Here is a 25,217-nt window from a genome sequence, read left to right as displayed (position 1 = left end):
TCTTTGTTCTTCTGGTTGGTCAGCAGCTATTGAACTTCTATAATTAAATAAATAAATATAGCACTTTTTAATGACACAATCTGTAGGATTATTCTGAAAAGAAGATCATATGCCAAAGTAAGATCGTCCACCATAGAAGATCGTCAGATTGTCCACTCTCATGCAGACTTCAGTAACATTTCAGTGCCACTGTAATGGAGTTAGACTGTTGAAAGTTGCCTGTAAGGACTGTAGCCTGTAGCGGTTTATCATTACGGTTCAACAGGACACAGAAAACAGTGTATTTAAAGCTGAAACTGGGGCGTTTGCTTTTCTTCCCAGTGTTAAGATTCATGTCGTGAATTGACACCTCTGTATCATTTTCTGTTCGCTGGGCATCAATGGATGTGAACAATTTTTTCAGCTGTCACACACTTGCTCCGTCCCCGTCGCTCACACACACACACACACACACGCACACACAGAGGACAAGAAGAGCTCTTTCCAGAGAGTGTGACAGACATTTCATTTCTTCACTTGATTGTTACAGTGTTTTACACTCCGTGCCCTCCTCCCTTTTTTTCCAGCCTACACATCATGCACCATGACGGCTTCCTGACAGCCCTGTTTTTAAGGCTGGGGCGTCGTTATAATTTTCTATTTTGGTAAGCTGTTTCTCTGCTTTTTCATGTTGGGTTATTATACAAAACAATGAAGCACCCACAGTCCAATCCACTGACTGGAAAATGATATTGAGAAATAGTAGTTATGATAACAGCACTGAATCACCAGACTTCTGATGTACTAATGGCCATGCTCATGTCTGACTTTGGCATTGTCTCTGTTAAAAATCACACACAATGAGAGAGGCCACGGAGAGAACAGTGGAGGATTCAATCTCTCCCTTTTGATCAGTGTTTCCTCACAGCTCGCAGCAGTGATAATGGGCATGTCAGGGGCTGCAAAAATAGGATGGGCTAACTGGAGCTTAATGGAGGAAGGAGAGGAGTGTGAGAAACATACAGCTTAGCAGCGGGCTCAACTTAGAGCTGGGTGGCACTGGAGTTCACACAAATGAGGAAACTGAATACTTTGTCTCTGAGACGAGAAAAAGGAAGAGGATTCTGTCTGGCTGCTTTAAAGGTCCCATACTGTATTAAGTGAGATTTCTATGTCTTTTTTGATTATAAAACAGGTCCTTTAGTAAAGCCAAAGTTGTCTGCAATATCTCTGCTTAATACATGATGTTGAGGTTAGAAAAAGATCATATAGTTAGTAAACCATGTGTAGTAGATGTATATAAATGTTTGTTTACAACACACTATAATATAGCTGTAAGCAGCTATAAACATTTAGTAATTTATTTGTTAACAACCGTAACGCCTCATCCTCCTCCTGCTTTACAAACGGATGATAAATGACAATAAAGAAAGCACAGATGTACTAATATAAAATATGTCCTCATAGTGGACAAACACTGTACATGAATAAATTAAAGGTCCATATAGTCTAAAGGCAGATGTCCATGTGTTGTTTGATTATAAAGCAGGTCTAGGTTCTATATTAATACTGTGAAAGTATCAAAGCCTCAGTCCACAGAGAAATGCACACAGCCTGTATTCAGAAACTGAGCCTTAAAAGCAGCCGTCAGGACTTCTGGAACTTTGTGATGTCACAACAAAGCAGTCACTGTCCTCCATGCCCCAAAGCCCCGCCCACCTGGACCCACCATCCAACCTTGCAGGATTTGGTCTCTCTGAGTGTTTACCTGAAATCTGATATATTTTTATTGGATCACTCAGAAAACAGTCAGCCAATCAGAAGAGCCTGAGAGAGGAGATGTAAAACTACATTTAAATGGTTTTTGGTTCTTAAAAGCACAAATATATCTTCTCATGGATCAACACTTCAAATAAAACACAGGAGAAGAGGAAAGTATGGAGCTTTAAAGGAGCTGAGAGTTAGCAGCTTATCAGCCTTCACACTCTAACAGACGTATGTATGTGCAACACACATTTGCATGTCAGCAGAGACAAACACACACACACACACACACACACAGCGTCATCCCTTCACTTATGCTTTAGCAGCAGTTCCCAGCACAGTTTGGGGAGTCTCTAATGTTAATTAATGGGAGTCACTGAAGCATGCGATTCCTAATTAACCCCTGAGAATGATGCTGCAAGAGCTTACAAGTGGAAAAACAGTCTAAAAAGAATCCAATTTACTTTTTCAAGACGCTGTTTCCCTGCTACCGATCCATATGTTGCAAACCACTTTGCAGATCGGTGGCGGCTGACAGCAGCGTGGCTGATCTCTTCTTCCTTTTTCGCCACCGCACAGAGTGGCGGGGGAATACAGATTAATGAGCGTGATCATTTAGTTAATTAGGAAAATGAAAGAAAATCAAGGTGAGTTGATAGCTCGCCACGAGAAGACCTGCTGAATTGAGAGGCAGTGACAAGTCATCCAGAGAAGAAAAACAAATCTGCCGGCACACCAATGTCTATTTGACAATCAGACCATGATTTGACATTGACATGCAATTACTGTATGCTTTTAGCACTAATGAAGCGAATGTGCACGCTATGTTAATTCCACACACCCGTGAAATATACCCACTAGCATGCAACCTCAGTTCAAGTTTGTCTTTGTATCCGCACCCCATCCAGCTTCGACTTGGGTGGCGGCCCGTTCATTGGCAGTCAAGCCAAGATCCTCGCTCTGTGTGCCAAATTCTTGATGTAGAATAAAAGGTGTGGAAGAAAAATAATGATTCACCAAAACACTGCCCCACAGTGAGGGTAATAGGATATGTTAGTGCCAAGGTAAGTGTCTCGCCCGAGGGGAATGCCGGTGGCGAAGATCATCTTGACATCATCTGTTGCATCTCCTTTGAGCATCAGAAACAGTGGTTCTCATTTCCCGTGAGGGAGAGTGTCCTCTCCTCATGTTCTCCTCAATGTCCTAACTTTGTCTCCAACAGTTAGATAAATGTTGTCTAAAATCTCATACTTTCACACTCACACTTGTTATTATGAATGTGTTCGCACTGACAAGTACATCATGCAGCACTGTAAGTACCCAGATGATGCAGAAAGTTGAGTGTAAAACGTTGGACACTCCTCGATCCCCATCTTGGCTAAGTAGCAGAAGGTGAGGGACCACTGGCATACTTTTTAAACTTTTGAAAACAGTGGCAGAAGAAAGTGGACACGTTGATGAAAGCCATAGTGTCTTAAAGCTCCATATCTTCCTCTTCTCCTGTGTTTTATTTGAAGTGTTGATCCATGAGAAGATATATTTGTGGTTTAAAGAACCAAAAACCATCTCAATGTAGTTTTACATCTCCTCTCTCAGGCTTCTCTCTGGAGCTCTAGTAACAACAGGTCAGTGAGCCAATCAGAAGAGAGGAGGCTCTGAGCCTCTCTTCTCATTGGCCGACTGATTCCTGAGTGACCCGAATAAAATATAGCAGATTTCAGGAAAACACTCAGAGAAACCAAATCCTGCAAAGTTGGATGGTGGGTCCAGGTGGGCGGGGCTTGAGGCATGGCTTTTTGCATCATCTGACTGTTTTGTTGTGACATCACAAAGTTCCAGAAGTCTTGACGGCTGGTTTTAAGGCTCAGTTTCTGAATACAGACTGTGTGCATTTCTCTGTGGACTGAGCACTTTGATATCATCTGCCTTTAGACTATATGGGACTTTTAATTTCCCTGTTGCATGATCCAGGGGGCACATACAGGAAAGCAAAATGTTTATTTTCAAGTCACATGAGCAAAGCAGCTGGCCGATATGTTTGGGGGGGTGACAATCGTGGTCACATGTGCAACAGCATTGTTTGAATTGGGATTTGGGAACACCACCCTGTTGAAATTCACACACTACACCATGTGAGACCGAGACTGACTGAAGTATCTGATTTGAGACACAGCAATAGTTCCATTTTGATTTCCTCCAGACATCAAGCTCTGCAGACACTATGTGAAACTGTTCACACATCCTCCTCTCCATGGGTTTTTTTAGAGATTATAGTCATAAAAGTTTAGAACTACAGCTAATAATCGTTTTCATTATCAAGTCATCTTCTCATTATAGATCAGAGGTTTTCACAGTCAGACGCCGTGGCCTCACGAAAAACAAGATAACTGTGTGCACATGTTAAGATCTGACTTTGTCATGACTCTGAGTCAGCCGAGTCATTTTGACTCAACTGCCTCCATCAGCTGCGTCACAGCCTCCGCTGAGAGGACCTCACCATGATGTTGCTGGACAAATCACTCGGCTAAATAACAATAACTTCCTATTGATTTCAGAACACTGACATGTACCTGTCCCTGCCACCTCACACAGTATCTTTGCTTCACATCGCCATTGTGTGTAATTTCATCGTTTAAATATAAAAATCATTGAGAAAAGAATTGATGGTTGGTGACTAAAACTACATTTCAGTCCTGATGCTTTATTTTGTTTGGTGACTTATAGTTTGAAATGTAAACAGTATTGTCTTTGGATAGTTCTTTATCGATGAAATTAGATGTAATTTTCAGAGTTGGTGCATCAATAATAATCAAATATAGAGCACATTTTTAAATCTTGTTTTGGATTTATTTTATCATTTACTATGGTATACTTATGTCTGGTTAAGCGGCCCCTCAAAAAATGAAACGAGATCCTCACTTATATTCTTAAAATCCCAGACTGTCTGAAAAACAGAGGAAAGCAGAAAATAAAAGAAGGATTTGTAAAAGACATTCACTTTCACAGGGATTAACAGTTTTTGCAGAAGACTTGCACAAAAGGATCAAAAAGCAGACATGTGCTCAGACATGACACTGAGGGCGAGCAGGGACATTGCACTACATAAATCAAGTCGAGCAGATGATGTGTTGGCTGGAAACTGGGATTCTCCATTAGATGAACCAGCATTAGTCAGCTTATGTCAGTAATTAGACCAGAGTGGGAAAAGTATTTATCATCGTCAAGGACGCACACTCGACCGCAGCCGTGACTCTCCTTCAGCGGATGTCACCTCCCGTTTCCTGCGTTTCCACCTCCTCAGCATCATCACAGTCAGTTTAGCTACAGACACGTCACCTGTTCATGACGCAGCACGTGGAGCACATCGTACGCTGACCTGGCTCATGTTGACATGTGTATAAATGTGTCATCCTCTCACACAGATTTCCCCTTCATTCATACATGCGTGAAAAGATGCTGTTGCTGGGAAAGAAGCCGTTATGGAGACATCCCCTATGGAAACCAACAGCTCAGCTTGGTAGGTGCACAGGTACAAGACGAACACACGACTGTACTCTTGTCCAGACAGGACTTATTCATCTGTCGGTAACAAACCTGGGAATAAAAAGGTGAATTTGTTTGCGGTGAATGAAGTGAATTGACAGCTGACGGGTAACTGGGTGGAGCTGAAGGGCAATTTGTTTGAGGTAAACAGTATCGACAGCTGAAGATTCATTAACAGATTACTACTGATCATTTATTGATCCGAGAGGTGATCTGGATGAGCTGGGCAGCTGCATACAGATGTGCATAAAGTTTGACATCACATCTTAAAGTCTCTTTACTCCATCCTGGTCCTCAGGAGCTATTTATATACTTGGGCATATGGGCTGTATAATTGTAAAGGACCTCTAGAGGACAGTTTCCAACTTTGTTATCTTTTTTTATGCTAGTTCATCACTTCTTTTATTTCATTGTGCTTAAGGATTATACATTCTTATGGGAACAAAGATTAAAAACAGAAAATATTTCTGGAATCTGCTCTCAGAGGACTGGTGTCATATATATGCGTTTTTGATGTTAAAGAAATATATAAATAAATAAATAAAAATTAAGAAATGGTGTTGAACTTGACTATAGAGAGAGAGAGAGAGATTGAGTATGGAAAAGAATCATTTGGGTAAAATTTGAGAAAGTGTGGTAAAATATCATTATAGCACCATGATATTTGAAGTGTTGGAATTTTGGAAATGACCTTCTATCGAGGAGATGCCTGAGGCAGCTGGGTAGAAAACATGTTTCTGCTGTAACATAACAGCTTATATATGAACGTCTTTGCTATAGAAATAAAGCACATTGTTGGAAATACATCAAATTTTTCACTTAGACCTGAATTTGTATGTGACACACATCCTTCCATTGGAGACCCTTTTTAACCACATGCCACCTGCAGCTAACATGATGCACAGTGGATTCCAGTGAGAAACAGCAGCTGGCAGCAGTGACGGTGCTGAACAAAGCTTTGCACAAAGTTAGCTCCTCATGTGGAAAGAAATGACCTGTGTGTGACCCAAAACATCAACTGACACCAGTGAAACACACGTTAGCATAAAAAAACATTAGCATGCCGCACAAGTGAAGAGCACCCACGCGCTCATTCTGGTTGTTACATTCATAGCATGAGCACGTATGAAAATCCATACATATACCAGACACTGCACATCTGTGGTTGATTAATGCAACACCTCACATCAGAGACGCCTGCAGTGTAAATAGGCAGAGCTTCACTCCTGACAAACTGTGTCGATACAAGATTTAATCAGTATCATCTTCAGTGATATGCCAATGGTAATCACACAATAATACAATATTATTTTAACAGGCTGGTTAATACAGGTTTAATCAATGCCTGCTGCCCCTGTCAGAGCAACAGCTACAACTGATAACACTGATAATGGATGTGTTAGATTTACAGCAAGTGTGTGATTGATCAAACATTGATAATAGTCAATAGTATTGAGGCAGTGGGGTGACCCCAAATCAAATTCTGCTAATCTGGCAATAAAAAACTGATGTAATATGAGAGTCTACATGAAGTTTCTGTCAGGTCTAAACTGTTGTTTTTTTTCTCCCATGAGACACTGAGGAGTTACAAGCCCCTGTTAACACAGTTCATGGTCGAAATGGAGATGGGAGACAGTCAAGTCAACAGACCAGAAGAGTGATACTGTAGCATTAGCTAAAGCTCCAAAACAACATATGTTCATGTTCAAGTGACTATGTAGTTTCACAGCTGCAGAGACAATGACGAGAGCAGAAGAGGAGGACAGGGGATGCTGTTAAGGAGCAGCAAAGTCTGCTCAGGGAGAAGGTCAGGGAGGATGAATGGGTCAAGAAAACATTGGACTTGCAGTAATTTATGCTACCCCACTAATTAGTGGGGAAAAAGCCGTCTACTCTGAAGTGACATTAATAAGATAAGGACACTGCTCTCCATGTTCTGTATTTATGAGGTGCATTCGTAAAGCTTTGGCACAAGCACATTATTTCACTCAAGTTCAAACATTTTCAAGTGATTATGGAAATTCTTAACACATGAATTACAAAGATTTTAATTGGGCCGAAAGATGTGACAACATGAAATAGTTACTGTGCCTTCTCATGTCATGCTGAATGTCATTCGACAAGTAAGTTTGGTCTCTGGCCAATTTTTTTCTAATTCAATAAATACCAGAATATAATTAAAGACTAATAAAGAAATTAATTGATAACAATGCAACTAGAATGTGGTTTGTAACTGTTCAGTCACATATACTGTATATATGACTGATTTACTGAGCTGGTGTTATTTATTTTATATATCGCACATCGTATGTCCGCTCTTTCTGAGGTCTGTCAAGCAAGCAACAGGACCTTTGGAACTTCCTGTCATAACGTTTCAGAATGAAAGGTCACAATAACTTGAAATAAAGCATTGGTGCAAAAAAAATCCCAAAAAGACAACCAAACTTTATTGTGCTTTTACTTTGTACTTTGTAGGCAAAATGGCTAAGAGGAAGTGATTTTGTGGGTAACTGTTGCTGCCCCATGATGGAGATTACCATGAGCACCAGGCGCTGTGCACTGACTACAGAGCAGCCTGACATGTCTGTTTGTGTCATTCACTCTCATGGATAAAAATATAATGAGCATCTTCGGGGTGGGGATGGGGTTCTCTATTTGGACATTATAACTAAATGCTAAATGTGAGAGTGTCAGTCCAATGCTGTAAGATTAAAAACAAATCTAAATGCCAGGTGCCAACCGCTGCTATATGTTATGCTACGTGCTACAGTACATGAACAATGTTCTTACCGTGTTTTGTCTCTTATGTGGTTTATACCTCTGGGGAGGGGGGTAATGGTGATGTGATGTGATGTGTGTCTGAACTCTCTAACAGACTGTCAGTGGCAGACTGAGGGTGACCAGCCTGTGACTCACTGTCACGTGCGGCAGAGGCTGAATGTGACTTTCTCCCTCACATGCACCAGTGTGAAAAACAAATGCCCGCACACACGCACACACACACACACACACACACACACACACACAACAGCTGGAGCAGACTGTGTCGGTCATTTTTTACACCTGTGTCCCTGACATTAACCAGATGTCTCCCTGTAATCTCTGCACAGACCTTCATCAATAGCAGCCGTACGCACATTTCAGTGGAACGCTGCAGAACAGGCGGACGAGTGACATCCTGCAAACGCACCCCTTAATGTGTTTCACAATGACGGTAAATATGTGAAATGATATAAAAAACAAAAGATGATGTGATTGATTTAATGATGAATGGGCCAATCAGCAGTCTAACCTACATGTAATTGTGGGTTTTAGTCATCATCATAATCATCATCATCATCATCATCATCATCGGCGTGTCTCAGATGAGATGGTGAGACATTTCAAAGAAACAATGTCCTGTGGAAAACTGGCTCCATTAAGCCGGGAGATGGAGGTGCACCTGAAGAATCACACAGCTCTCACCAGCAAATTTAATCTCAGACGAGGCAAACGATGCACTCCATTTGACTAATCACCCTGCTGGAATGTCACACCACAGCAACCATCCATCCGTATCTTCATATCGCCACTCACTATGATGTAACGTCATCGGTATACTTGGACATTTATCTTCTATTGTAATTTTGTCTCCTTTTCTTCTTAATAATCTTTTTTAATTGGGGAAACAAAATGAATACAGAGGTAGATAATTACAAGTGCTTCTCATTTTTGTTATGGTAGAAAATGATATACTACTAGTAAATTATAGTGTAGGAATATCAGTCAGTGAGCAAGGTTTGTATGGAGGTAAAGTAATGAAAGAAAACTTTTGCAGAGGTGTCTTTCACGCAGAATCTTATCTTTTCTAACTTTATAAAATACATAACAACTTTAAGAGTGTGAGAGGAGAAGTAGAGCAGAGAAATAGATGGAGCCGCAGGAGATTTCCATAGAAGTAAAATACGGCATCTTGCCAAAAGATAATATGTCTGACTGTGAAGAATGATGTTAAGAGGAATCAACAGAGACCACAATTATCAGTATAAAAGGGATCCTCTTTATAGTCCAGAGTTTATATAATCTGAGACAAAAGAAGAACATGAAACTCAAATTACTTTTTTAAAGTTATTTTGTGCCTTCATTTGATTGGACAGTGTAGAGAGACAGGAAATGTGAAGAGAGAGAGAGAGAGAGAGAGAGAGAGAGAGAGGGGAATGACATACAGCAAAACGTTCGGCCGATCGAGTCAGACCAGTGACTCGTCCGCTCAGAGATTGTGCACCCACAATGCACCCGAACCATTTGGCTGTCGGAAGTGCGACATCTGTCACGCTCGTTGCAACATGTGAACAGACAGGGATGCACTCTGTGTATGATCTGGAGTTGTGTAGGTTCCTGTAGCCTTGAACATACTCACCTTCATCCCACGTCTGATCTGGTAAATCCAGATCAGACGTGGGATGAAGGTAAATCTGGTAAACCATATTATCGATAAAATATATATGACATGACATATCAGGTGGAAAGATGTGTTTTAATTCATGCTGATGAATCAAACTCCACACCAACCACTGGTTTAGTGACTGTTAGTCACTGAAGAAATCAAATAATGTTAATAACTTAATATCTTGTATGATCTGGATAAATTGAGCATCAGGGCTCTAAAACATTTTCTTCCCATGTTCACAGGCACATCGAGCTAGAACACAGTGAGCTAGTTGAGCTGGTTGTAAGCTAGTTAAAGTCAAACATAACTGTGTCGAAGGCTTTTTAATCTGCAGTCTGTGGTGGATGCGGGGGTTTCAGGTCACATGGCCTCCTACAAACATGGAGGCGAGTTCCCAACATTTAGAAATGTAAATTAGACTTCTATTTACCGTAGCTACCGGTGGCAACTGGAGGTTAAGAGACAAAACCAGCAAATGAAAAAAATGGTTGTGCAGCATGAGGTCAATAAACATCATATGTCATGTGAAGTGACAAGTAAACCATTGGTGGCAATCAATGTGCAACAACAGCCCACTTCACTGCACTTATGTGTTCACTCATCTTCTCGTGTGGTCACAGAGAGCTCACAGTGTAACAGCTGGCTACTAGTCGAGGATGAGACTGGACCTCAGATGGACATAAATAATGAGGGGACGGCTCGGGGTCATGTGAGTGAATGGTTGTAACAATCCATTTACTTTTCAGTGAATACAAAAATCCATTTGGATACAAGGGCACTTCGACATGCGGCCTGGAGGAGCCGGGGATCGAACCGCCGACCTTCCAATTAGTGGACTTCCCATATGATCTTATGTGGATTCTTTACTGCTTCCTTTGACAAGCACAAGGAGAACATTTACTATTTCTGCCTTTGAATTCATGCTGAAATCACCATCTTGATCCACAAGACTTTAAAGACAAAAGACTTTAAAGACACAAACAAGGAGGAAGGTGACACCAGTTGAAAAAAAAAAAAGGTCTGAGTCTGATTGTTTGGTGGAGACCAAGTTCAAACAACAGCTTAAAGCGGGGGTCTGGAACCTCTTCCTCTGAGAGCTACTTTGACTAGATAAAAGCTGCTGAGAGCTCCTCATGGTTTACATCACTGGTCACATTTATTCACATAAACTATCAAAACACTCAAACTGATCTCCAAACCAAGATGAATACAAGTCATCACATATCAAGATCCCAAACATCTGAAACTCACCTCAGACAAAAAGAGTCATGATTCAGTCAGAACACACAGACATGACAACACCGCTGTAAATAAACCTCGATAAATCTGATTAGAAACCAGAGAAGAAGAAGCTCCTCGCTCAGTGATCAGTGACGGTTGTCAGTACATCCAATGGTACATGATGAACAGGAAGTTAAAACAAATCATTCACTATACTTCATTTTCCAAAATGTAAACAAACATGTACTAAAAAGACAGGGCTCAAGTTTAATCCCACAGTTTAATGTACTGTATCCATGGCAACATATTTTTGTTTTTTGGAAAAGTTGAGTTTATGTCTGAACCGCTGGGAGCTGGCGAGCCACATGTTAGAGACCCCTGGCCTAAATGAACCAAAGTGAACAGGGATTTACATTCACGCTTGTTCAAACAGACACTAAATACGTGTCTTGTTGATGCTCATCAGTGAGGTGTTAATTCACTGAAATCAGATGCTCATTTACAGCAGACTTTACTTTCATATTTAGATAAAATTACACATTAAGTTATTTTTTTTCATTTTCTTGCTTTCCTCCCTTATATCATTATACATTATACCCCATATAGAAATGTAATAAACACATTCTCTGGCTATGTGAAGGTATAAGTTTAAAACATATATGAAATACCTCTAGTATAATGTTTACACATAGATTAAATTAAAAATATCTCTGATGAATTTCTATGGTATAACATGTTATGACCATAAATGTTAATAATAAATATTCAATTTATATATGCTTATTTAAAACAACATAAAAAAATACATATATATATATATATAATATAAAAATTCTATCCGCATATATGTATTTTTTATATTAATTTGTCATTAATGTTAAACAACTCTATCTTTGGGATGGATATATATGTATGCAACATACATATGTCTACAATATAAGCATACATACATACACATGGGGTAGACATATATGTCAATATATGAAATTGTTCCAATTTATAGGTTTCATATATATGTATATTTTTACATGTTTATATGTACATATATGGAAATTCAATATATGTATTTGCATTTTTTTACTGTAGTGTCTACAGTGAGCAGTATACATTCGCAGATTCCAGCACATTATTATTTGTGTTGGAAAAAATTTTAATCACAAAAATATACAAATTAGACAAAGACAAACATCCATTAATATATGGAATACTTATAAATGATGTGTATGATGCCTGGAATTTTATTTTCTGACACATTTGTGTTAATGGAACGCAAATGGAACGTTAAATGTGATTTGTTATTCTGCTGCATCCCATTCATTCATTAGAGCACATGACCTGGCCCCTCCCATTACCTCTAATGCAGACAGAGACGAAAGACTCTCAACCTCAAACCTCCAAAGCCTCCGTGTTAGGAAAAAGAAAATCTCATTTTTGCTTCAAATCCCAGCGATCAATCTTTTCCTCCCGCCTGTCCATCTGTTATCTTCTCCCATTTGTCTGGGGTCTATTTTGCCCCATCCATCCACACGCCACGCCATAAAGCTAACTTCTCTGACTGCCTCATCGCACAACACCGCTGCTCTCTCTGTCAAGCCTGAGGTCAGCTTGGGGAATGAGATGGCGTTGCAAAGATAGTGGAAAAAAAATGTCACCCGGGAATGAAATATTGATGGACAGAAAGGCCTCGCCTCTTTCTCCTGGCCGCGGGGCGTGGAGCGAGCGTCAGGCGGTCGATGGGCAACAAAAAGGAAAAGCCAAAACAAACACACTAATCTGCACGCAGAGAGCAAAGTGTGAACGCAACAATCCTGTCCCTCCTCTCCCTCTGAGGTATCCTTATCTCCTCCCTCCCTCTGAGCAAAGCCATAATCAGATTCACTTGCACTTCACTTGATGCGGTTTATTTTCAGCCGGAGCCTTCCAGGCTTAACATATGATCCCCTTCTGGCAAATAAGGAATCAATACAATGTAAATAAGTAGAGGGAAAATAAATCCCAACATCTGAATTTGCATAACAAGATGCAAGGTGGGTGAAACATGTCAGCCTTGTTTAAAAGTGGCTGCTGGCTGTTTTTAGGGAGCTTCAATTACAAAGCAGGAGAGACAGCAGAGAGAAAGAGATGTCATCCCCCTGCCGCTGAACAAAAGCAGTCCTATTGTTTGCTTCTGCAGAGTGCACTCACACAACTCATCGAGACGTCGTGTCAAGAAAGAGTCCAGCTGTGTTTGGTATAAATATATGTGCAGTAGCATGCAGTAGGGGACAGGTGCATATAGGCAGTTTACCAGGCTGTCACTCAAGTAACTGTATAATAGATCCAAGTCATATGGAGCTACATCTGTGGTTAACAAAGAAATCAAGCCTTGTGTTTCTGCTGAGGTGCACAGAAGCTGAAATCTCCTCAAGGTCAATAAACACTACATTTATCTAACTCAGAACTTTCTACGTATCAATCGCATGTCTCCATCCATTTCAGGGTCCAGCTCATTTCCATTCATAGCTGAAGGAATTGACAGAAAAACTCACCATTGATCCATTTGGCTTCCGGGTCGTGGACCTTGAACTCAGGTTTGAACAAATCCTCCACAGTCAGTTTGGTGTCACTCCCAGCTTGGTTGTCAGCTGCAAGTAAAACAAGCCATAAATTAAGTTGTACGGTGTTTTTTAGTAAAATGTGTGTCCCATTTAGATGTTCTCTTCTCAGTTCTATGATTAGCTGACCTTGGTACAGAGTGTTGCAGGAATCAGTCCTAATACCCAGAAATGACTTAGCATTTTAGCACTTCTGGTTCCCTCGTCCTGCAGTCTGTGGGCTTTTGGTTAAATGCCTGAGGTCTGTGGTTAACACAAGCTCCACACATTTTTTCACATTTTATTCTATCATAAAATCCATCAGTAAATACTCCAGTCCTGACTCTTCTACATCTGTTAAAAAAGGCCTGCTGCTAACGACTGTCTAAATGAGACTACAGAGGTTGTCGGGGACATTAAATATCATCACGTTAAAGATGAAAACTGATCCACTCACCAGTCCACCTTTACAGCCTGGTTGTCTTGATACAAACTGTCTCTAACTGTGTCAGAGGAAAAGCTTCTGTAGAAGAGATCAGAGCTAAATCAAACAACAAGTTGAAGTTTAGTGGTGGAGACGCTGAAGTCATGTGACCGTGGTGTAGTTGGTTTATAGCCTAGCATTAGCTTTTTACTTCTGCTGTAGAGACAGTATTTGAATTGCCATTAATGTAGTAACTTATTATTTGTAGTATTAAATTAATACTTAATTTAATTTGCCCTGCCACAGTTTAACATATAACTGCATTTAACTGTGATTGCAACAAACACACACAAACACACACTCCAATCAGCTGATTGTAATGAAGACAACCCCATACACACATAAAAAGCTCTACGTTATTGGCAATTTCACATGGGTGATGATCGGACGATCAGACCACCATGGTTAAGATTGCACATCCCTACTGGGCACCGAACACATCCTGAGCAGAATTTACCTGTGTGCATGTGTTAGAGACTATAAGCTGCCCAAACACAGGTGGTGCAGTTGCAGTTAGAAAAAACTATGTCATGTTTTTACATTATAAATCATATATCAAAATGATATTGCGTATTAGCATACAGTCTATGTTGGCTCTTAAGTGACAAGACTTTGTGGTATATTAAAGCCAAAGAAATGTTTGAGGTAGTTTAGAAAGAGTGCTGTCAGCACATAATCTGTTCAACTGTAAAATATCCTGCTCAGTACGTGACTTGTCACAATTCATCAATCAATCAATTTAAGGGATCGGAACCAAAGCCTTTGAAAATCCTTTTTTTTTGTTTTAATCAACCATGATTGATCCCAAAGATCAAATGACTTTCTGTAATGCGACAGGAGGGCGTTAAGTGTGAGAAATAAGGAGTGCGAGAAATATCACCCAGCTCTGCATTTGTACAGAGCTTTTTACTTCCTTCCGCATGTGTGCATATTCCTGTACAGCTCAGTTTTACTGCACTCATCAAGTAGGAAGCTGCTTTTAGCAACAAAAAGACGAAACACTCCAAAAACCCCTTCTACATGCTCCTGGTGTGACATGAAAAGTTGATTAGTGTAGCTTTAAGGTTTAGGTTTGAAAGTGGGATTCTGTCAAGTTAAATATAACTGTATAACTTCCTCCCTGCAACCTGAAAAACAACAAAAAAAATGAAAGCAGTCACCACAAGGCTTCTGTGTTTCCAAGTCAACAAGAAAACATGGACAGCTGGATGTTTACATCCGCCGGCCAGACACATGTATTGAGTGTCCTTTTAAACGAGATATACATAAAGGCACAAACACACACACACACACACAAACACACACGACAATGAAAAAAAAAATTCATAGAACATGGAACAATATGTTTTCTCTCAATAGCTTTTCATATGTTCACTGACGTGATCATTACTGGGCTCGAAAATCCCGCAGCTGTTCCATGTGTTTCATTTTTAGTTATGAAATGTTATGTCTTTAGCAGAAAGAGAATGCGCCAATAGAAAGCTCCTTCTGAATAGGACAGCTGCTGATTGTGAGCAGAATAGGAGGGCCAAGTCGTTTTGAATGTCAGCCATATTGGCTTTCCTTGATCACTCCGCACAGCATGTTTGTTTATGGAGGCAATGAAAGTCTAACCAACCGTGGAATACACCAGGGGGGAGCGAGGCTGCACGGGCAGAGGATTGTGATGGTTTTTACATCTGAGTAATGCTGGGTGCTATCTTTCATAATTTTGGGAGCAGGTATACAGTGTACAATAGTGTTGTACACTTCTGGAAGTTTCTCCATTTCCACACAGGATCTGTGGAGCTCAGCCAGAGTGACCATCAGGTTCTCGGTCTCCTCTCTTACAAACGTCCTTCTCCCTGATTGCTCAGTTTGGCCTGGTGACCAGCTGGAGTCGCGGTCGTTCCAAACTTCTTCCATGTCAGAACGTTGGAGGTCACTGTCCCCTGTGGAACCTTCAGTGCAGCAGAAATGTTTTTGGATTCTTCCCCTGATCTGAGCCTCGACACAATCCTGTCTCTGAGCTCTGCAGCTGTTCCTTCCTCCTCATGGTTTCTGCTCTGATCTGCATTGTCAGCTGTGAGACCTGATATAGACAGGTGTGTGTCTGTCCACACCACGTCTAATCAGCTGAGTTTACCACAGGTGGACTCCAGTCAAGGTGGAGAAACATCTCAGAGATGCTCAGGAGAAATGGAGGAACCCGAGCCAAACTTCAAGTGTCTGAAAACTTACAGTCTCTCAGTGTGATATTTCAGTTTTTTCTTTTTTAATAACTTTGCAAAAGTTTCTAAAATTCTGTTTTCACGTAGTCATTACGGGTGATTGAGCATCGAAGCACAAGGCTGCAACATGAGAAAATGTAAATAAACAGTAGGCGTCTGAAGACTTTCTGAATGCACTGTATGTACACATGCAGCACACACAGAAGGACATTATCATTCATTTGAAGTTGTGTTTCTATCCACCTGACAAATGTAAGCACGATATTCACACTGCTTTTTAGCTGTGGTTGGATGTCAGCCAACTCCTGAGAAAAACATCTGCTGAATGCGGCGCCATGTTCAGCAGCTAGTCACTAACTCTATCCGTCTCCTGTTTGGTGCAGGTCAGGCAGTGTGAGTTAAACAGATAATTATCAGATGGAAATAGGATTGGCTGAACTGAAACAGTAAAACAGAACACAATTAGCTGAGAGATGCTAAAATGCTCCGTATACTTAAGGCAAGTACAGATGTGCTGATCATTATCTGTGGGTTCATCACTACAAATCACCCCGTTCACATTATATCCATTATTTCAAGAAAAAAAAATGATTTAGTGCAACTTTAATTTGGACACATGGCATATTCTTATTCTTATAGGTTCATCTGTTCATCCATGGCCGTGTTAATTGAAAACGCACGAATTGTAAACATGTTTAGACTCTTACAGCATTAAGGATTCTTGTTAAGGATTCTTGTTGAAATCACCCCCAAAATACTTACACCTGCATTCATTTTTTTAAAATGAATAATTATTTTAATCATTATTAAAGATTTATGTTGTAATTTTGTTGATTACAACAGAATCTACGGGCCCTAAAACCAAACAATGATCTTAAAGAAGCTTGAAAGCTCAGTAGAGCTGAAGGAAACTGCAGAGTTGGGTGAAGATTTTCTGCGGGATCATCAAGTATGACCATTTTACATTACTTCTAGTTATTTGATCCATTGTTAATATAGGAAATACTGATAAGAGCAGCGTTATTGTTATGCAAGGTTAGTTTTGCATTATATAACATCGTACAGTCAGTGTGTTCTCCAACCTAAAGAACCATATAGGTAACTTTTCCCTATCCTTGAATATGACCTGTATAGCGAACCAGCAGCAGCAGTACTGGACCTTAATTGTCATGGTAACAATAATCAACTGATGTTTACGTATGTGGAACTGTGAGAGCTCCACAACACTGTTTTGTTTTTGTTTTTTTTAACTACTTGATTATGTTCAAGAAAGTTGGTGGTAAGTACTTCCTTAGCGTTACAGGATCGTAGCCCTTAGTTATCAGTTTCACAAACTATCCATCCATATGCCCCAACCCTCCAAACATGGACTTTGTCATCATCCATTATACATGTTCTTTATACCACGTCACCTGACTTCCTCCTTTGCTCCCTACTATTACTACGGATGCTAGATGTCGCCTAGCAAGAAAACATAACTTAAGGTCGAATAATAAATGTGTCATCATTTGATTGTGAGTGGTGAGTGGGAAATCTTGCTGAGTGCATTGCATGATGGTTAATCTAACCATCATGCTATGCTCTCTGCAAAACAGTGATTGAAATTGTGCAGGTCTGATGCATCATGTCAGTCTGCACAACTTCAGTCTACTAGTGTATTGATATGTGAAAACGGTTGGGGAGGCCACAGCTGAAGAGCGGCAGCAACACAGCGTCCGCCGATGCAGACACCAAGGCAACATGGAGACGGCGGCCTCACTCCCACCGCCTGACTTACCCCCACCCCTTCTCCCGCAACTTCAACAAGTACAAGATGACCTCAGTAAAGAACAGCCTGTGCAGGTGTGTCTACTGGTTGCAGCTTTACCAGCTGTGCTCCAGCACATCTGGGACCAGACTTCAGACCATGTGTTTTATATATACATAAATTATATATTTTAGTAATAATATTATATATCTTATATATCTACCATCCATAAATCATGCTTCTTTAATTTTTTTGTTACAAGAAACATTAAAATTTCCTTTACTTTTGCTGTTACCATGGACAACGATTGTGTTTATGTGTAATCGCACATTATGACTGTTTGATCCAGATAAAAGCAGCTACATAAAAAAGCTGAGCTATATAAACTGGGCGATTATCAGTTTTTCTTTGGATGATGATGACTTTTAGGTGTTCACACTAGTGCACCTCGACTAATTTCAGATGCACCCTGAGTCATTTCGATCTGGAAAGGTGCATCCACAGAGCAGCGCACAGTCGCTCATGTGTTACCTGGTGTGAGGAGGATGACCGACATGGTGATGAGGGAGCAGACCACCAAGATGACCAGCAGAGCGATGGCAATCCCCTTCCAGTTCCTCTGAGGAGGACTCACCCCACCCAGGTCCTGCAGACAGAGAGAGAGAGAGAGAGAGAGAGAGAAAGAGAGAGAGATGGAGGTCAGAGGGGCAAAGATGAATACAGCCCCTCCTCCTGCTGAGCTAGGCTTGGATAGATGTACACATTTTACATCGCTTTAAGTTTCACAGATGTGATACATACAAACTTGATTGTTGTATAAAGCTAGATATTTGTTCAGACACAAATATGAAAGAGGCGCGCAGCACATAGCACGACACAGCTCCATCCTGACATGATCACACTGCACACAGTGTTTACGGTACCTATTAATATGGGTGACAGTGAGGTTTTGTATTACAGATACAATCCCCTGCACGGTGAAGAGCTTTGCATGAGCCCCAACCGTGAGCCTGAGAGATGACACCCGGAGTCTCTGGTTCATGTTTCAATGCTGAAAAGCTGAAAAGCATTTGCATGGTTCAGTCATTCTCCTTGGCCAACCTTCCCTTCGACTGACACCCTCTGACCTGACACAGTCTGTCTGCCAAAGCCAGGAGTCACTTCTTTCTGTGTTATGACCCCGAAACAGAGATGTTGATACATCCGGCAGATGAGAAATACAGCGGGCATCTGCATTCAAATGTTCCACTGACCAGAGAGACTGCAGAAAAGGCTTGGTGCTCGCAGGCTGAGTGACCGTGGAGTATACTGTGTGTGATATTATCGACAGTGAAACAGCTATCCAGGAGAGCTTGTGAAGCTCTTTCCTGCAACTCCACGTCTGAGTCCTGGTATTAGAGGGTCTTAAAGCGGGTATTCCACCACATCTGCTGCCTCTGATAAGGTGAATTAAGCCTCCCACCTATAAATTTCTCCACTCGGCAGCGTCTCCTGGCCTCAATTACCCACAAAACCCTGCAGGTGAAATGCAGTGATTAGTAGCCCCCAACCCAATACTACACCTTGACTGGTTGGAGGGGAGGGAAAACAAAGGAGCTTTCTTTGTGTCTCTCTCATGATGTTTTCTGAAATACATCTTCTGTGTACTTGACTTGGTGGTTTGAAATCAGTGCGGCTCAGTTTGGTCACGACTAGAAATTAAATACTGACTGATGAGCAAATAATAACTCAAGTACCCACAGTTATTTCACATGTACCACAGCGGCAGACAGACCCATACAGAAATGTAACAATTGACTTATTGTATGGCTTTATATCAAGAGTGATGTTGCCACATATGTTACCTATAAGGGGATATATTATTATCACATATACTGTATACATCCTCTGGACATGTGGACATATATGTTCATATATGAAATACCTTTGTTAAGTTTGTTTGTACATATATTAAAGGTCCCATATGACCAGTCGGTGAGCAAATCAGAAGAGAAGCTCAGAGCATCCTCTCTTCTGATTGGCTCCCTGACCTGTTGTTACTAGAGCTCCAGAGAGAAGCCTGAGAGAGGAGATGTAAAACTACACTGAGATGGTTTTTGTTTTTTAAACCACAAATATATCTTCTTATGGATCAACACTTCATATAAAACACAGAAGAAGAGGAAAATATGAAGCTTTAAAAATGTCTATATAATGATTTATTATATGGTATAACATTTTGCAACCTGGGTTGCAATATGTTAATTTAAGTTTATCAAAACAACATACATATAAAAACTCTATATGTTTATATATGTTTTTACTTATTAATTCCTCATTAATTTTAAACATTTCTATCTTATCATTCTGGGAAAGTCTTCTCAGACTGATTATAATATCAACATATACTGACAGGCTTTGGGATGGATAGATATTTATATAAAATATGTCTACAATATAAACATACATACATAAAGAGAAACATGTCAGTGTCAATATATGAAATTGTTCCAATTCCTAATAGGTTTTATATAGAATTTTTACAAATATGTACTGCATATTTTATGTATGGATTTTCACTATATGTAAATGTAATACATTTGCATATAGAAAACGGTTTGGCTTTTTTTTTTAGAGTGATAGGTGAACCTCAGAGTTCTTTGACCTTCTCTAACACACAGAGGCAGCTCATCGTCACCAGGACTGCAGACACATATTACATGGATGCAGTTTTACATCACTTACAGCCCCCACTGGACTCATAAGACTGATCTATTATCAGGACTTGGACCGCTGCTCATTTCATTAATAGCACAAAGGGCTGATGTGTCCTTGAAAACTGACGGCAACTTTTAAATTGCCCTTGTGCCTCCATGCATGAGATTCTTTCTCCCTCTCCCTACGCACTTTCTCCCTGTCTCATTTTCTCCCCCAATTTCCTATTTAGCCACTTTTGAATCATCATCCTCAATTTATTGACCTAATTATGAGCAATGATAGAGGCACTAAGAGAATTTTGACCAGCTTAGTCACTGAATTACCATTATTGCAGAAGCATAGAAAGGACCCTGATAAACGGTTAGCCCACCAGAAGGAATGAGACGGCAACTGGGCTTTATCATAATCGTTAGACCCTCATCAGAGGAAATAAATTTCTCTATAAATCTATGTAGGCTGGAGGATAGACTGAGGCCTTCATGGGCTCTTTTATAAAATGGGACCAATAAGCATTACAGGCACTATTATATATATAAAAAAGAGCTAGCTAACTAGTATCGTCAGAACCTTTACTCTGTGACATTAACATGATTTTATCAGACACATTATTATTCTTATAATAAAAAAGATAAATCTGATAGATGTCAACTCCACTAACACAAACAACACATGCACTAACACTTTCCTCTACCTGCTTTTTTTTTTTTTCTGTCAGCATGTCATTCACTTTCTAAATGTGTTCATTTATTTCACATAAAGGTGCCATTCTGTAAGTCTGCACAGGGACATGCTGGGTTATAAATAAACTCCTGACAGGCTGTGCAGTAAGAACAAGAAAGCCTGCGCACTTCATTTCTCTGTGCCTGAAAGTAAAAGTACAAGGACAAAGCTCCGTTCCTATAAAAGTGTCTCTTCATTTTCTCCTGTGTCCCTCTTTAGCAACATGACACCAAGACAGCTCGTAGGAGTCCGACAGTTATTATACTGGTAACCTGCTTTATACATCTATAAATGTATAGCTGTGCTGTGCAGGGGTAGAATCTGCTGTTAACTTTATTTATAGTCTTTGCTAAGGTTGCCATGTCATATCTGCAGTGATTGCGTAATTGCATATATTTAAATGTCAGAACAAAATGTCAAAATAGCTAAAGTGTTATAAGTGACCTCTGGTGCTTACTGTGCAATGAACCAACCCACTGACTGAGCTCAAACAACAGTTTCTATCCTTAAAGCCAGAGGTCAAATTAAGTTTAGCTACTCGGGCTAAAGTTAAGTTATATTATGAAGAAACTTTGCTCTCTCATCGTGTATTGGATGAGGAGGTTGATATCATTGTCATCTCTGTGGGTTCAGTAGAGAAAATAGTCCCATACATGTTTAGCCTACATTAGCACACATACTGGGACCAGGGCCTGTATTGTACAAGTGGTAAATGGAATGAACTTATATAGGGCTTTACCGGTCTTGTCGACCACTCAATGCACTTTACATTACAAGCCACATTCATAAAGTTTTTCCTACATATAGCGCTTTTTCTACCATACACACACTCACACACTGATGTTTCATAGGGGGAGATATGGGGGTCAGTATCTTGCCCAAGGACACTTCAACATGTGCAGTGAAGGAGCCAGAGATCTTCTGATTAATGGGTATATATATATATATATATATATTTATATATATAGGTTTAACATATATAAACATATATGTGTGTGTGTGTGTGTGTGTATGTTTGTTCACACACTTTTGTTACTCTGAATGACACCTACCTGACTCTTGCAGCAGCTTGAGGCGTAGTACCTTGCAGCGCTGGGGAAGCACTGCAAAACTACCAAATAATTTACACTGGAAGACGTTGAACTACAGCAAAGCTACCCGTGGGACAAATCTAGTTTGGTTAGCCTGAGCTTCTTTCGAAAAAGTAGTTCAGCTACTCAGTAGTAAAATGATCAAATGTACATTTGATATGAAACTATAACAAAATATAATACAAAAAAGTCATATTCCATTTTTTGTACGAAGATGCACTAAACATGCCCTGAATCAAAGTGAACAGAGATGAAATTTTCCAACAACAAACAAACATATTTCACTTTGTAAGAGTCCCTGTGTAGCCATTTGTTATGTTGGAATAAAACAACCAGGAGGTTGTTTCCTCTAACTAGGGTCCAGATTGGCTAAATGTACTATGACAACTACTTGCAGTATTACTAATAGTGTGAAAGATATGACAGAGCTCTACCTGAACAATATTTAAATCAAGAAATAATTCTATTAAAAAGAGAGATGTGTTTTGAAGTGTGTTTGACATCCATCAATCATCTGTTTTCTGCTTCCATTTTTGAAAATAAAACAATAAACTCAAAGGGACATGTGTGTTGCACTCGGTGTTATTTCTTCCTCCGGCGAAGTGAAGCGTAATCTCCACAGGCAGCTGTTCAAATCACTCAAATCTCCCTCGGTCTATATGTTTTGATCTCTACGTTATTGATCCTGACCAGCAATTTTATGAGCTTTTCAGTTTCTCCATGGGCGTTTACAGTAGATGCTACAGTGAGCTGAGGAAATAAAATAAATCTCTCAATAGAGACGAATGTTGTATTCTGTTTACAGATCATGGAGCTCCCATGAAAACTATTTTTATCTATTCATTCTGATATTAATCAGCCCGCTCCTCTGCTGCTGATAAGACAGCAGCTTCTGAGGCGGGACGCTATTACAGAGGTCTACATGTATGTGCATTAAACTGGAGTTCTACAGGGGAGGTGGGATGATTTTAACGTTACCTGTACTGGTCAGTGATTTTAAGCGTCAATGCAGGTACTATGCAATAATAATACAGCTGCAATTACTTATTGTTTTTGCAAAAACAATAAGATATATTTCAGTTATATATTTAGTTTCATCTTTGCAAACTGTCAATGTTAAAAGTTACTGAATAAGCCAACAGCACTTCTTGTTTGCAATGTACCCATGGATGAAGATCATAGACTCTCCAGCCCCTCCCACACACATACCACATCAAAACACACACCACACACACACACACACCCGAACAGCACACACACACACCACACACACACACAACACACACACCAACACAACACACACACACACACACACAATGTTCCCTCACATGCAGGCAATGGGTAGATGCTAGCTATAGCATACATCATTGCCTGGGTTGCCTCTCCTGATCGTGTGCCTCTGCGTGAATGTACAGCACAGCTACAACTGGATTACTGTGATACTGAAGAGAACTTAAAAAGCTGATGATTCTCTGGGAAGTTCTGAAGCATCTTTTTTTAGTTTTCCAGTGAATTTATGGTTTATTTATTTATGTTTATTTGTATAAACACTGAGAGATAATGAAATCCTCTGCGTAGTGCAGTCACACTGAATCATTTCAATGTGTTTCGTGTCTGTGTGTTAGACTTTGATGGAGTGGTGATTCCAAGAAGGAGGAGGCGGAGTTTGATGTATGATTCACTTAATGCAGTATTTTTGCTTCACATCGCTCCCTTCACCCCACTTCAACTCTCCTGCACCCCCCCCGGAGAGGTTTCTGGCTTCCTCTTCTGTTAATATTTTATTTCCCACCTCCCCTGTAATGTGAATCCCATCCAAATGGTGCTTTGAGGGGGTTACAAAAAATTAAAAGGAAACCATAAATGTATTCGTATGTTAAATCTCAATGTCCTGACAGACAAAAAAGAAATACTACACGCCTGCATGTGTACAAACCCTTGGCTCTTATTTTACCTCCATCAGTTATTATTTATTCATTCAACCCAGACAATGATTAGAGCCCTCTTTTAATTTATCTGACTGTAATTCTACCTGGCTCTCTCTCTCTCTGGGACAAATTCCATCACACTCCATCAGTACAATCAATTATTCATCAAGTCAAGTAGACCACAGAAGATAATGGGACACATTTGTTGTTAGGGAGGCATTGAGGGGCCATAGCTGAGTGAACAGTGATGATGGCGTTAACCCATGCATGAATTCCAATAGGACCTGATTGACAATGGAGGGTTCAGGGTGTGCACAAGAACATATTCAAACACACAAGTTTGTCTTCTAGTTTTGTGTCATTGTAATTTCTCTAAAACCAGAATCACATTCTTCTATTTATAACGTACAGACGTACTCTACAGTTAGTAAATCAACTTCTAAAATCAGCCCCTTTAAAGCTCCTTATTTTCTCCTGTGTTTTATTTGAAGTGTTGATCCATAAGAAGATATATTTGTGGTTTTAAGAACCAAAAACCATCTCAATGTAGTTGTACATCTCCTCTCTCAGGCTTCTCAGGTCGGTGAGCCAATCAGAAGAGAGGAGGCTCTGAGCCTCTCTTCTGATTGGCTGACTGTTTTCTGAGTGATCTAATAAAAATATAGCAAATTTCAGGTAAACACTCAGAGAAACCAAACCCTGCAAGGTTGGCTTGTTGGTCCAGGTGGGCTGGGCTTTGGGGCATGGCTGAGAGCGGTGACTGCTTTGTTGTGACATCACAAAGTTCCAGAAGTCCTGACGGCTGGTTTTACAACTCAGTTTCTGAATACA

The 25,217-nt window shown here is 40.2% G+C and overlaps 1 protein-coding gene across 2 annotated transcripts in view; it reads right to left on the bottom strand.

Annotated features, from left to right (window-relative positions):
• The window catches only part of dpp10 (dipeptidyl peptidase like 10), a 236,935-nt gene that overhangs the window by 86,089 nt on the left and 125,629 nt on the right, over positions 1-25,217 (bottom strand). For both annotated transcript variants that reach the window (XM_022740268.1, XM_022740269.1), the window contains exons 2-3: positions 18,482-18,596; positions 13,465-13,560 (exon numbers count right to left, since the gene is read on the bottom strand). In XM_022740268.1, the coding sequence (XP_022595989.1) occupies positions 13,465-13,560; positions 18,482-18,596 (211 nt within the window). The remainder of the gene's footprint in view (positions 1-13,464; positions 13,561-18,481; positions 18,597-25,217) is intronic.

This window comes from Seriola dumerili, unplaced genomic scaffold (genome assembly GCF_002260705.1).
Source record: "Seriola dumerili isolate Sdu_G_001 unplaced genomic scaffold, Sdu_1.0 BDQW01000052.1, whole genome shotgun sequence".
NCBI lineage: Eukaryota > Metazoa > Chordata > Actinopteri > Carangiformes > Carangidae > Seriola > Seriola dumerili.
Note: the sequence above shows the minus strand (reverse complement) of the source record. Positions and strands in the feature narration are given on the sequence as shown.